This window comes from Ranitomeya imitator, chromosome 10 (assembly GCF_032444005.1).
Source record: "Ranitomeya imitator isolate aRanImi1 chromosome 10, aRanImi1.pri, whole genome shotgun sequence".
Taxonomy (NCBI): domain Eukaryota; kingdom Metazoa; phylum Chordata; class Amphibia; order Anura; family Dendrobatidae; genus Ranitomeya; species Ranitomeya imitator.
The window spans coordinates 97,664,242-97,678,828 of record NC_091291.1 but is presented as its reverse complement, the minus strand read 5'-3'; the positions used below and the strand labels follow the sequence as shown (position 1 = coordinate 97,678,828).

The 14,587-nt window shown below is 53.1% G+C and overlaps 1 protein-coding gene across 1 annotated transcript in view; it reads left to right on the top strand.

The window, feature by feature from the left end:
* Positions 1 to 989: 989 nt before the first annotated feature.
* VAMP3 (vesicle associated membrane protein 3) overlaps positions 990 to 14,587 on the top strand; it is a 36,656-nt gene continuing 23,058 nt past the window's right edge. The window contains exon 1 of the mRNA XM_069741593.1: positions 990 to 1,109. Coding sequence (XP_069597694.1) covers positions 1,108 to 1,109 — 2 coding nt within the window. The 5' untranslated portion in view covers positions 990 to 1,107. The remainder of the gene's footprint in view (positions 1,110 to 14,587) is intronic.

Here is a 14,587-nt window from a genome sequence, read left to right as displayed (position 1 = left end):
ATTCCTCCCCTTCCAGGGTTTTAGTAAGTCCCCATAATATATGGGAAAGGCCGTCCTTTTCCCTGGTCATTGTACTTTATAGTTGACCTCTCCCACCTTTCCACCACTCTACAGGGCCCCTGACAGGGGGTTAGGAACTTGCTCATCCCTGTGGGCCCTAACACATGTACCCAAACCCTAGACTTAAATTTTCTCACTCGAGCCGACCAACTATACCTTCCAGGTATTTTCTCCTGGGCCTTGAGCAGACGTTCTTTTTTTTTAACTGTCCCTTCGCTTTGTTCTCACTACACAACAAATCATCATGCCTGACCCCTTGGGGAAACTGACTATCGCTCCCATCTCCCACAAAAAACAGCAATTCTATATTTATTTATTTTTACGCACTCTTTGGTATAATTGTCATGTTGTCTTTATTATATGAAATGATACAATCACGTCACTGCGATACTTATATGGGTTTTTTTTATGTTTTTCTACTTTTGCACAAAAATTTACTTTTTAAAGTTACTTTTTCAGTACAACATATACAGCATATTTTTGGATCCCCATTTTTTCTTTGATGGAGCTTTGTTGGCCTCTTTTTTTACAGTACATACGGTACAACATTTTGATCATTGTTCAAATCCTTTTTTTTAGGTCATGCCTACCAATGAATTGTTTTTAATTTTTTGTTTGATTTTTTTATGTTGCAAACATACATAACACGAAGCAGTGATAAAAATCACCATTTTTTGTGCCATGCCTGGCTGATAACAGGGAATAATGGCAGGATTAGTGCCGATAACGCAGCTAATGGTGACTTCCCCTCTGCTGCCTCATAACACAGAGTACAACGTCTCTAGGACGAGGCACTTATAAAGCATCTCACACTTTCTGACAACTCTGGTCTTCATAGAAATGGCGGCGGCCAGCGCCGGAGACAAATTCTTCACATAGGAGTGAATGGTTCAGCCCTACCCTGCAATGGACCGTCCCAGCCTGGTGACGTCATATAAGCCTCGCCCAATCAGCTTCCACTTCCAGTTGTGTCGTTGTGACAGAACCGGCCGTTCGTTGACGATTTAAAAGTTGTCGGTTTCGGTCTCGGCTTCCGCCGGCGTCGTCATGTGAGTGTGTGAGGGGCCGAGTGACGGGCGGGGAGGGCGGGTGTACTGGGTGCGGAGGGCCACAGGCGCCCGCTCCTGTCTTATGTGGCTCCACCCTTAACCCCATAGTGTCTGGCGCAAAGTTCTCCAACTTCCCCGTTGTCGTGGTTTAGTCCGTTGCTGTGTCTGTAATGACTTGTCTCTGTTGGGGGGAGTCCATGGTGATTGGGGGGTGTCCTGCCTCTTAACCCCTGCCATATTGCACAGATGGTCGGACCTGGGGTAAATGGGGATTTGTGCGCTCGGCTGCTGCTTTACTGGAAAGGTCACGATGGAGTCGCCACAGGCTGGCAATGGGACCTGCCCCCCATGTAGAGGTTTCCATGGTTACTGACTCGCCATCAAATATTACATCACATAACTAGGGCCTGTGGGGAGCGCCCCTCTGAGATTCCATAACTGGGGGGCGGGGCTGTGGGGAGCGCCCCTTAGAGATTCCATAACTGGGGGGCTGTGGGGAGCGCCCCTTAGAGATTCCATAACCAGGGGGCCGTGGGGAGCACCCCTCTGAGATTCCATAACTGGGGGGCTGTGGGGAGCGCCCCTCTGAGGTTCCATAACTGGGGGGCTGTGGGGAGCGCCCCTTAGAGATTCCATAATCTGGGGGACACCCCTTAGAGATTCCATAACTGGGGGGCTGTGGGGAGCGCCCCTTAGAGATTCCATAACTGGGGGGCTGTGGGGAGCGCCCCTCTCAGATTCCATAACTGGGGGGCTGTGGGGAGTGCCCCTTAGAGATTCCATAACTGGGGGGCTGTGGGGAGCGCCCCTCTGAGATTCCATAACTGGGGGGCTGTGTGGAGCACCCCTCTCAGATTCCATAACCAGGGGGCCGTGGGGAGCGCCCCTTAGAGATTCCATAACCGGAGGGCTGTGGGGAGCGCCCCCTTAGAGATTCCATAACCGGAGGGCTGTGGGGAGCGCCCCTTAGAGATTCCATAACCGGAGGGCTGTGGGGAGCGCCCCCTTAGAGATTCCATAACCAGGGGGCCGTGGGGAGCACCCCTCTGAGATTCCATAACCGGGGGCTGTGGGGAGCGCCCCTTAGAGATTCCATAACCGGGGGGCTGTGGGGAGCGCCCCTCTGAGATTCCATAACCGGGGGGCTGTGGGGAGCACCCCTCTCAGATTCCATAACCGGGGGGCTGTGGGGAGCGCCCCTTAGAGATTCCATAACCGGGGGGCTGTGGGGAGCGCCCCTTAGAGATTCCATAACCGGGGGGCTGTGGGGAGCGCCCCTTAGAGATTCCATAACCGGGGGGCTGTGGGGAGCGCCCCTTAGAGATTCCATAACCGGGGGGCTGTGGGGAGCGCCCCTTAGAGATTCCATAACCGGGGGGCCGTGGGGAGCACCCCTCTCAGATTCCATAACCGGGGGGCTGTGGGGAGCGCCCCTCTGAGATTCCATAATCGGGGGGCTGTGGGGAGCACCCCTTAGAGATTCCATAACCGGGGGGCTGTGGGGAGCGCCCCTTAGAGATTCCATAACCGGGGGGCTGTGGGGAGCGCCCCTTAGAGATTCCATAACCGGGGGGCTGTGGGGAGCGCCCCTTAGAGATTCCATAACCGGGGGGCCGTGGGGAGCACCCCTCTCAGATTCCATAACCGGGGGGCTGTGGGGAGCGCCCCTCTGAGATTCCATAATCGGGGGGCTGTGGGGAGCGCCCCTCTGAGATTCCATAACCGGGGGGCTGTGGGGAGCGCCCCTTAGAGATTCCATAACCGGGTGGCTGTGGGGAGCGCCCCTTAGAGATTCCATAACCGGGGGGCTGTGGGGAGCGCCCCTTAGAGATTCCATAACCGGGGGGCTGTGGGGAGCGCCCCTCTGAGATTCCATAACCGGGGGGCTGTGGGAAGCGCCCCTCTGAGATTCCATAATCGGGGGGCTGTGGGGAGCGCCCCTTAGAGATTCCATAACCGGGGGGCTGTGGGGAGTGCCCCTCTGAGATTCCATAACCGGGGGGCTGTGGGGAGCGTCCCTTAGAGATTCCATAACTGGGGGGCTGTGGGGAGCACCCCTCTCAGATTCCATAACCGGGGGGCTGTGGGGAGCGCCCCTTAGAGATTCCATAACCGGGGGGCTGTGGGGAGCGCCCCTTAGAGATTCCATAACCGGGGGGCTGTGGGGAGCGCCCCTTAGAGATTCCATAACCGGGGGGCTGTGGGGAGCGCCCCTTAGAGATTCCATAACCGGGGGGCTGTGGGGAGCGCCCCTTAGAGATTCCATAACCGGGGGGCCGTGGGGAGCACCCCTCTCAGATTCCATAACCGGGGGGCTGTGGGGAGCGCCCCTCTGAGATTCCATAATCGGGGGGCTGTGGGGAGCACCCCTTAGAGATTCCATAACCGGGGGGCTGTGGGGAGCGCCCCTTAGAGATTCCATAACCGGGGGGCTGTGGGGAGCGCCCCTTAGAGATTCCATAACCGGGGGGCTGTGGGGAGCGCCCCTTAGAGATTCCATAACCGGGGGGCCGTGGGGAGCACCCCTCTCAGATTCCATAACCGGGGGGCTGTGGGGAGCGCCCCTCTGAGATTCCATAATCGGGGGGCTGTGGGGAGCGCCCCTCTGAGATTCCATAACCGGGGGGCTGTGGGGAGCGCCCCTTAGAGATTCCATAACCGGGTGGCTGTGGGGAGCGCCCCTTAGAGATTCCATAACCGGGGGGCTGTGGGGAGCGCCCCTTAGAGATTCCATAACCGGGGGGCTGTGGGGAGCGCCCCTCTGAGATTCCATAACCGGGGGGCTGTGGGAAGCGCCCCTCTGAGATTCCATAATCGGGGGGCTGTGGGGAGCGCCCCTTAGAGATTCCATAACCGGGGGGCTGTGGGGAGTGCCCCTCTGAGATTCCATAACCGGGGGGCTGTGGGGAGCGTCCCTTAGAGATTCCATAACCGGGGGGCTGTGGGGAGCGCCCCTTAGAGATTCCATAACCGAGGGGCTGTGGGGAGCGCCCCTTAGAGATTCCATAACCGGGGGCTGTGGGGAGCGCCCCTCTGAGATTCCATAATCGGGGGGCTGTGGGGAGCGCCCCTCTGAGATTCCATAACCGGAGGGCTGTGGGGAGCGCCCCTCTGAGATTCCATAACCGGGGGGCTGTGGGGAGCGCCCCTTAGAGATTCCATAACCGGGGGGCTGTGGGGAGCGCCCCTTAGAGATTCCATAACCGGGGGGCTGTGGGGAGCGCCCCTTAGAGATTCCATAACCGGGGCGCCGTGGGGAGCACCCCTCTCAGATTCCATAACCGGGGGGCTGTGGGGAGCGCCCCTTAGAGATTCCATAACCGGGGGGCTGTGGGGAGCGCCCCTTAGAGATTCCATAACTGGGGGGCTGTGTGGAGTGCCCCCTTAGAGATTCCATAACCGGGGGGCTGTGGGGAGCGCCCCTCTGAGATTCCATAATCGGGGGGCTGTGGGGAGCGCCCCTCTGAGATTCCATAACCGGGGGGCTGTGGGGAGCGCCCCTTAGAGATTCCATAACCGGGGGGCTGTGGGGAGCGCCCCTCTGAGATTCCATAACCGGGGGGCTGTGGGGAGCGCCCCTCTGAGATTCCATAACCGGGGGGCTGTGGGGAGCGCCCCTCTGAGATTCCATAACCGGGGGCTGTGGGGAGCGCCCCTCTGAGATTCCATAATCGGGGGGCTGTGGGGAGCGCCCCTCTGAGATTCCATAATCGGGGGGCTGTGGGGAGCGCCCCTCTGAGATTCCATAATCGGGGGGCTGTGGGGAGCGCCCCTCTGAGATTCCAAAACCGGAGGGCTGTGGGGAGCGCCCCTCTGGGATTCCATAACCGGGTGGCTGTGGGGAGCGCCCCTTAGAGATTCCATAACCGGGGGGCTGTGGGGAGCGCCCCTTAGAGATTCCATAACCGGGGGGCTGTGGGGAGCGCCCCTTAGAGATTCCATAACTGGGGGGCTGTGTGGAGTGCCCCCTTAGAGATTCCATAACCGGGGGGCTGTGGGGAGCGCCCCTCTGAGATTCCATAATCGGGGGGCTGTGGGGAGCGCCCCTCTGAGATTCCATAACCGGGGGGCTGTGGGGAGCGCCCCTTAGAGATTCCATAACCGGGTGGCTGTGGGGAGCGCCCCTTAGAGATTCCATAACCGGGGGGCTGTGGGGAGCGCCCCTCTGAGATTCCATAACCGGGGGGCTGTGGGGAGCGCCCCTCTGAGATTCCATAACCGGGGGGCTGTGGGGAGCGCCCCTCTGAGATTCCATAACCGGGGCTGTGGGGAGCGCCCCTCTGAGATTCCATAATCGGGGGGCTGTGGGGAGCGCCCCTCTGAGATTCCATAATCGGGGGGCTGTGGGGAGCGCCCCTCTGAGATTCCATAATCGGGGGGCTGTGGGGAGCGCCCCTCTGAGATTCCATAACCGGAGGGCTGTGGGGAGCGCCCCTCTGGGATTCCATAACCGGGTGGCTGTGGGGAGCGCCCCTTAGAGATTCCATAACCGGGGGGCTGTGGGGAGTGCCCCTCTGAGATTCCATAACCGGGGGGATGTGGGGAGCGCCCCTTAGAGATTCCATAACCGTGGGGCTGTGGGGAGCGCCCCTTAGAGATTCCATAACCGAGGGGCTGTGGGGAGCGCCCCTTAGAGATTCCATAACCGGGGGGCTGTGGGGAGCGCCCCTTAGAGATTCCATAATCGGGGGCTGTGGGGAGCGCCCCTTAGAGATTCCATAATCGGGGGCTGTGGGGAGCGCCCCTTAGAGATTCCATAACCGGGGGCTGTGGGGAGCGCCCCTCTGAGATTCCATAATCGGGGGGCTGTGGGGAGCGCCCCTCTGAGATTCCATAACCGGAGGGCTGTGGGGAGCGTCCCTTAGAGATTCCATAATCGGGGGGCTGTGGGGAGCGCCCCTTAGAGATTCCATAACCGGGGGGCTGTGGGGAGCGCCCCTTAGAGATTCCATAATCGGGGGGCTGTGGGGAGCGCCCCTTAGAGATTCCATAACCGGGGGGCTGTGGGGAGCGCCCCTTAGAGATTCCATAATCGGGGGCTGTGGGGAGCGCCCCTTAGAGATTCCATAACCGGGGGGCTGTGGGGAGCGCCCCTCTGAGATTCCATAATCGGGGGCTGTGGGGAGCGCCCCTTAGAGATTCCATAACCGGGGGGCTGTGGGGAGCGCCCCTCTGAGATTCCATAATCGGGGGCTGTGGGGAGCGCCCCTCTGAGATTCCATAATCGGGGGGCTGTGGGGAGCGCCCCTCTGAGATTCCATAATCGGGGGGCTGTGGGGAGCGCCCCTTAGAGATTCCATAATCGGGGGGGCTGTGGGGAGCGCCCCTCTGAGATTCCATAATCGGGGGCTGTGGGGAGCGCCCGTGTGAGATTCCATAACCGGAGGGCTGTGGGGAGCGCCCCTCTGAGATTCCATAATCGGAGGCTGTGGGGAGCGCCCCTCTGAGATTCCATAATCGGAGGCTGTGGGGAGCGCCCCTTAGAGATTCCATAACCGGGTGGCTGTGGGGAGCGCCCCTCTGAGATTCCATAACCGGAGGGCTGTGGGGAGCGCCCGTCTGAGATTCCATAACCGGGTGGCTGTGGGGAGCGCCCCTCTGAGATTCCATAACCGGGGGGCCGTGGGGAGGGCCCCTCTGAGATTCTCTGCAGCCCTCTGCAGACCCTCCATGGCCATAAGTATGTGCCCCCTAAGGGACTACCGGAGCTTTTCTCGCCTCCCGTCCTACAGCCATAGACATTAATATGGTGTCGGCTCCCTCATCCAGAAGAACATTTGTGAGGTCAGACGCTGATGTTTGGAGAGGCCGGGGTCACAATCTCCGTTGTAGTTCTTCCCAAAGGTGTTGGATGGGGTTGAGGTCTGGGCTCTGTGCAGCCGGTCATGTTCTTCCACTAAACTCCCCCAACCGTGTCTGAATGGACCTTGTGGGCACAGTCATGAGGAGGGCCTTCCCCAAACTGTTCCCACGATGAAGGAAGTTACAGTTGTCCAATATGTCTTGTGCTGAAGCCTTAAGAACTCTCTTCTCTGAGATTTGGTGGCGGCTTTACACCACTCCATCTTACGCTCAGCATTGTGCTTGGTGATGTAAGGCTGCTTGCAGCTGCTCTGCCATGAAGCTCCTGGCGGGGGCGCAGCGTTTGTGCCGCTGTTATTACCAGAGGAGGTCTGGAGTTATGGAGTGAGCAGAGCGTTAGTGACTGTTCAGCACTCGCCCCCTCGCTCTGTAATGTTACGGGTGTCTCTACTTCGTGGCTGAGTTGCTGCGGTCCCTTCCATTTAATAATATCACAGGTGAGTGGAGAATATTTAGGTGGAAGAAATGTCATAAATGGACTTGTTCCACCAGTGGCTCCTATTACATTAAGTGAGCTCTTTACCCTCCAGCCATGGGGGGACGCTGGAAGTTAGACCCCAGGGCGAGGTGAGAAAAACAAATTCAACAAGCTCCATCCACAGAAGAATAAGTTACAGATCAGGATGACCAAAAATGACAGCACATCTCCAGGTTTTGTAGTGGCGTTTCAAAAAAAAAAAAAAAAAGTTTTGTATCACTGTTGTTGTTCTGAACCAAAGGATCCTATTACCAGTTCAATGTTGTAAAGACAAAACCCAGAGGAAAAAGGCAAATGTGCAGTTGTGTTTTTTTTTTTTTTTTTTTTTTTAACATATGGTAAAATGAATTGCTCAAAACTCAACTTTTCTCTCTTGAAGAAACCCTTGTGGTTTGATGGAAAAGTAAGTTGTCTTTTGGAAGTGGGGGAAGAAAAAGCCTAAATGAAAATTGCTCATATTGGAAATTAAAGGGGTGTTTGTCACTTTTATACCCATCAATATAGGATTTTGTGCGACGGACACTGGCGACTGGATGTAAACCGTGTGCGATTTAACCTACTCTTATGGGGGCTGCAGGTCAGCTGATGGGGGGGGGAACCTGTACATCTGTGGACAAGGCATTGTGCCCTGGAGGGGGTGGGATTGGCAGCCGCTCCCTCCATGGTCAGCAGGCAGTGTCGCTGTAGTCTAGAATAATGGCTGCAGCAGTTAGACGTAGGCGTGCTCCACCCTTGGTTAGAAGTACTGCGTGACGTCTGATTGTGACCCGGTGAATCATTTTCAGCTTGATTTGTGTAATAACACATTCCCTTTTATTTCTACTTGTGTGATAAGGGGGGTTCTGGTTTGGTAGACGGGCGGATCACAGACGGTTTGTTGTGGCCTCTGGTGGGTAGATGAGGGTCAGCTGCCTAACACGTGACTGTAGTGTGACACTGCCAGAATGTAGTGTGTGCTTGTTGTTAGGGGGTGCAGTATAACCCCCACCATCGCTGCTTATCCCTTGCTTGTGTATTACCATTATTGTATGTGCATGCTTATTTAATTTTTTTTTCAGCAGAAAAAATCTGCTGCCAATACTAAAAAAAAGCTGCGTAGAATGTGTGCATTGTTGTGAGGTTTTATTTACCCCTTCACTTGAATAGGTGAAAAATGCAGAAAGTGACATCTGCAGATTTGAGAAACATCTGCAAGGAACAAATACGCAGAATGTGCATGAGATTTCAGAAATTGGCTTCGCTTTACTAGTACTGCAATTGTTTTTGTTTTGTTTTTTTGTTCAACCCCCCCCCCCCCCCCCAACAGCAAAACTGCGAAATTTGTGAACAAGCCCTTACACGTTAGTGCATATACAGTAAATTATACTCAGATCTGCAGCCACAGGAGTACCAGAAGTGACATGTCATGGATCTTGTCTGCTGGGGCGGCTCTTTGCACAGAACAAAGAAGCTGGACATGATTAGCCAGCAATGCGTAACATGGGGGAATATACAGCTTGCACTGACTATATAGGGGCAGTTTGTGGATGGCATTGTGGCTGACATTGTCTTCCTCTTTAAGAGGTTCTGCAGCTGCTCGTCGACTCTTAAGATGTACTATACTGAGTCCTTTCTCCTCCTCCCAGTAATTCAGATAACTTGGCAGAATGAACTTGGACATTGCAGCAGAGAGATCACATCCTGTTTTTATTCTGCCGCAGAATACAAATGCAGGGTGTACTTATTAAAGGACACAGCGTTTCCTTATGAACTACATGAATGGTTTCCAGGGAAATTCCTAGCAGGAAGTTGTACAAGGGATCTTGGCTGGGAATCATAAAGTTGATGTGCTGACATCTAGTGGTGACTTCTTCTATTGCAGTTTAAAATGTTTAGGATTGTACTTTGGGGGGCACCATGGAAATGCCACAGTTCATTTTCAGAATATCCCAAGTAGTATTTACCCCTTCACCCTTGGGTGATTTTTTTTTTTTTTTTTTTCCTTTTTTTAATGTCCCCTTCACTTTGTCCAAGAGCTATAACTTTTATTTTCTCTGTCACCCATGACGGCACCACGGAGAGAGGGGATCCGCCCACCAAGGACAGGAAACCTACAGATAAAAAGGCGGTGCCTCTCTCCCGCATCAGTTTGGTTTCCTGTCCTTGATGGGAGACCTACAGAAGACATACCTCGTCGCTGGAATTCCGGGCCCAATCAGTCTGACTCAGGCAGCGGGGGTTACCCTGTCTCGGCTGGTGTGGTGTCCCGAGGCGCCACTGCTGGAGTCAGGGGCTTTTAGGGTGTGCGGGGAGAGGCGGCAGGGTGTGCGGGGAGAGGCGGCAAGGAGGAGCGCAGCCGCCTCTCCGGGTAAGAAAAAATATGCAGCAGCGGCATCCCAGGAGGGGTCCGTCTGTGGAGCAGGAGGCAACACCATGCGGCCTCCCAGCGTTGGCCTGCTCGACTGGGACACCCGCGGGTTCCGGGAACCAGCACTCACGCGCGGCGCCATCTTGTGGGCGGTCATGCCGGAAATCTGTTCTTGGCGGCACTGCGCATGCGCGGGAACTCGTGTGCGATTTGGCGCAATGCCTGTCTGGAAAAGCAGACACCGCGCATGCGCCGGCGTTTTAATCAGCGCTGATGCCGGGAACATTGCAGCCCCTATATAGAGGAAGCGGCCCAAGTCAAAACGCTTCCTATGGAACTCAATCAGCGTTCCCCTGCCACCATGAGCGACCTGGAGGGATCACCCCTATCCAGATCCTCACTGCAGCCACAGTTGCAGCACTAAAAACGGAGACCTCAAAAAGGACACCAGGATACAACCGGTAAACAACACTCGGGATCAATCATAGTAAAGAGTCCAGCGCAGCGTCCGGTATAAAGGATAAACCTACGACAGATCCTCAGCCGGTAATTATGGGTCTTTCAAGGTGGTGAGTGATCTTCGTGAATGTTGGGAATTAATACGGGGCCTATATTTGTCTTTTTCCTAGGGGAAGAAAAGTTCTTGTAAAACCAAGCATAAAGTATGTGCCTTCTGTAGGGAGGATCTTCCCCACACTTGGGAGAAGAGACTATGTAGCTCTTGCATCCAGCAGACAGTATGCGAGGGGCTTCCCGGGTTCGCCACTGACCTCAGAACCCTGAAAAAAACAGGTGGAAGATGCCTTTAAGACCCTACAGGGGGGGAAAAACGGAGAAAGATCAGGCACAGATCCCATACACCAGAATCCAATGACTCTGCTAGTGAAGAGGGGGACTCAGATACTTCCAGTTCTTCTTCCACCTCATCTTCATCTTCCACCGGTGGACGTAGCTGCTTTCCCATAGAAGAAACGGATATCCTTATTAAAGCAGTCAGAAATACTATGGGGTTAACTGACCCTCATCCAAAAAAGTCAGTACAGGACATCATGTTTGGGGGGTCTTGAGCAAGAGAGCAGGGCCTTTCCGCTTAATGAAAAAATCCAGGCCCTGATTTAAGAGTGGAAAAAGCCCATAAGGAAAGCTCTACTCACACCAAAAAGAAAGTACCCCTTCGACGACCAATCCTGCTCTTTTTGGGATAAAGCTCCCAAGCTAGATGTCGCTATAGCCAACACGTCAAAAAACTACGCCCTGCCATTTGAGGACATGGGAGTCCTTAAGGAGCATATGGACAAAAAAGCAGATGCATTCCTAAAAAGCTCATGGGAGGCAGCTGGGGGGAGGATTAAAACCAGCAGTGGCCGCTGCATGCACATCACATTCACTAAAGGTCTGGCTTGACCAACTTGAAAGTGACATTAAAAATGGATCATCTCGAGACTCCATTTTAAATACCTTACCAGTAAGGCTACTGTCGCCATGCGTCAGCCCGACGTACCGACGGACAGTGTGTTAAATGTAGCACAACGTGGGCAGCGGATGCAGTTTTACAACGCATCCGCTGCCCATTGCGATGAGCTGGGAGGAGGGGGTGGAGTTGTGGCCGTACATGCGCAGTCAAAAATGGCGGTCACAACGCACAAAAGTTACATTGAATGTTTTTTGTGCATCGTGTCCGTCAAAAACACGACGCATCCGTCGCACGATGGATGCGACGTGTGGCCATACGTCTCAATGTGTTGCTAATGCAAGTCAATGAAGAGAAACGCATCCTGCGGGCAACTTTGCAGGATGCGTTTTTTTCTCCAAAACGACGCAGTGCGACGTACGTCACACAACGCAAGTGTGAAAGTAGCCTAAAGCGGGGGGGCCGCTGCTTTTCTAGCAGATGCATCTGCAGACTCAGACTAGCAGCCAGATCGGCGGTTTTCTCTAGGCGGGCTCTCTGGCTAAAGTGTTGGCCAGGGGACCTGCCAACAAAGTCCAAGCTGTGTACCATCCCCTGTAAAAGAGAATTTTTATTCGGGCCCACTCTAGATAACATCCTGGATAAGGTGGGGGATAAAAAGAAATCCTTTCCCACCCTCGCTTACCCATCCTACAGGAGGCCCTTTCGAAACAAGAGGTTTATCCGTAGGAAGCAGGGGAAGAACCAGGATAGGTGGGAAGATAAGAATAAAAACAAGGGGTTCCTGTTTAACAAAAGTCCTACAGATAACAAAAACCCGCCCAATGAACTGTTCTCCCAGGTCGGAGGAAGACTATTTTTGTTTTTCCCAGCCCGGGAAAAAATTACCAACAGTTCATATTGGACATAGTCAAATCTGGACTGAAACTGCCATTTCCACAAAATTCCTCATCCCTCCTACATGACAATGTCTCTCAGGTCATCAACAGAGGAACAACTCGCGCTAGAGCAGGAAATAATGATGCTAGCAGTAGCAGATAAAGCTGTTCTTCTAGAAGTTCCCTCCAAGAAAGAGGGAAAGGATTCTATTCCCCCCTCTTACTGAGGAAAAAACCAGACTGGTCCTACAGGACTATTATAAATCTGAAAAGCCTAAACAAATACCTAAATGTACAGACCTTCAAGGTGGAAACCGTGAAAACATAAATAAAAATGTTGTTCCCACTTTATTTTATGGAAGTTCTTGACTGGAAGGATGCATATTACCACGTCCCTATTGACAAAGACCATCAAAAATTCCTCAGAATTGCGGTCCACATCAGGGGTTGTTAAGACATTTCCAATTTGCAGCCCTCCCATTCGGGCTAGCCATAGCACCTTGCGTTTTTACCAAGCTGATGGCGGAAGTGATGGCTCACCTAAGGGAGCAGGACACCTTAATAGTGCCATATATCGACGATTTACTGATAATCGGCAACTCCCAACAACATTGCGCGAGGCAGCTAAAAGAGACTGTGCAGTCTCTAGAAAACCTGGGCTCGCTGGTGAACTTGACAAAGTCCACGTTAATACCATGCCAAGTCCAGGAATATCTGGGCGTCACATTGGATTCCGTCAGGCAGGATTGCCACCTTCCTTGCGGGAAAGTGCAAACAATGATCAGCTTAGTCTCCAGAATGAGGGATCTCCCCTCCATATCCCTGCGTCAAGCAATGTCCCTCCTGGGGTCTATAACTGCTTGTATCCCTGCAGTTCAATGGGCTCAACTCCATTCGAGAGATCTTCAATGGCAAATTTTGTCAGAAGTTTCTCTAGGAGGAAATCGAGGAAATCTAGAAAATCGGTTCAGTTTGTCCCCAAACACAATACTCTCCCTAGATTGGTGGACATCATGGGACAATCTGTCATGTGGAATCCCCTGGGTAACCCCGGTCTCAAAAATAGTGACCACAGATGCAAGTCCCAGCGGGTGGGGGGCCCACCTACAGTCATGGCCAAAATTGTTGAGAATGACACCAAAATTATATTTTCACATGATCTGCTGCCCTCTGGTTTTTATTAGTGTTTGTCTGATGTTTATATCACATACAGGAATATAATTGCAATCATATTATGAGTACCAATAGGTTATATTGACAGTGAGAATGAGTTAATGCAGCAAGTCAATATTTGCAGTGTTGACCCTTCTTCAAGACCTCTGCAATTCTCCCTGGCATGCTCTCAATCAACTTCTGGACCAAATCCTGACTGATAGCAGTCCATTCTTGCATAATCAATACTTGCATTTTGCCAGAATTTGTTGGTTTTTGTTTGTCCACCCGTCTCTTGATGATTGACCACAAGTTCTCAATGGGATTAAGATCTGGGGAGTTTCCAGGCCATGGACCCAAAATCTGTTTTGTTCCATGAGCCATTTAGTTATCACCTTTGCTTTATGGCAAGGTGCTCCATCATGCTGGAAAAGGCATTGTTGTGCGCCAAACTGCTCTTGGACGGTTGGGAGAAGTTCCTCTTGGAGGACATTCTGGTACCATTCTTTATTCATGGCTGTGTTTTTAGGCAAGACTGTGAGTGAGCCGATTCCCTTGGCTGACAAGCAACCCCACACATGAATGGTTTCAGGATGCTTTACAGTTGGCATGAGACAAGACTGGTGGGAGCGCTCACCTCTTCTTCTCCGAATAAGCTGTTTTCCAGATGTCCCAAACAATCGAAAAGGGGATTCATCAGAGAAAATGACTTTGCCCCAGTCCTCAGCAGTCCACTCCCTGTACCTTTTGCAGAATATCAGTCGGTCCCTGATGTATTTCTTGGAGAGAAGTGGCTTCTTTGCTGCCCTCCTTGAAACCAGGCCTTGCTCAAAGAGTCTCCACCTCACAGTGCGTGCAGAAGCACTCACACCAGCCTGCTGCCATTCCTAAGCAAGCTCGGCACTGCTGGTAGTCCGATCCCGCAGCTGAAACAGTTTTAAGATACGGTCCTGGCGCTTGCTGGTCTTGGGCGCCCTGGAGCCTTTTTGACAACAATGGAAGCTCTCCTTGAAGTTCTTGATGATGCGATAGATTGTTGACTGAGGTGCAATCTTTGTAGCTGCGATACTCTTCCCTGTTAGGCCATTTTTGTGCAGTGCAATGATGGCTGCACGTGTTTCTTTAGAGATAACCATGGTTAACTGAAGAGCAACAATGATACCAAGCACCAGCCTCCTTTTAAAGTGTCCAGTGATGTCATTCTTACTTAATCATGACTGATCGCCAGCCCTGTCCTCATCAACACCCACACCTGTGTTAATGGATCAATCACTAAAACGATGTTAGCTGCTCCTTTTAAGGCAGGACTGCAATGATGTTGAAATGTGTTTTGGGGGTTAAAGTTCATTT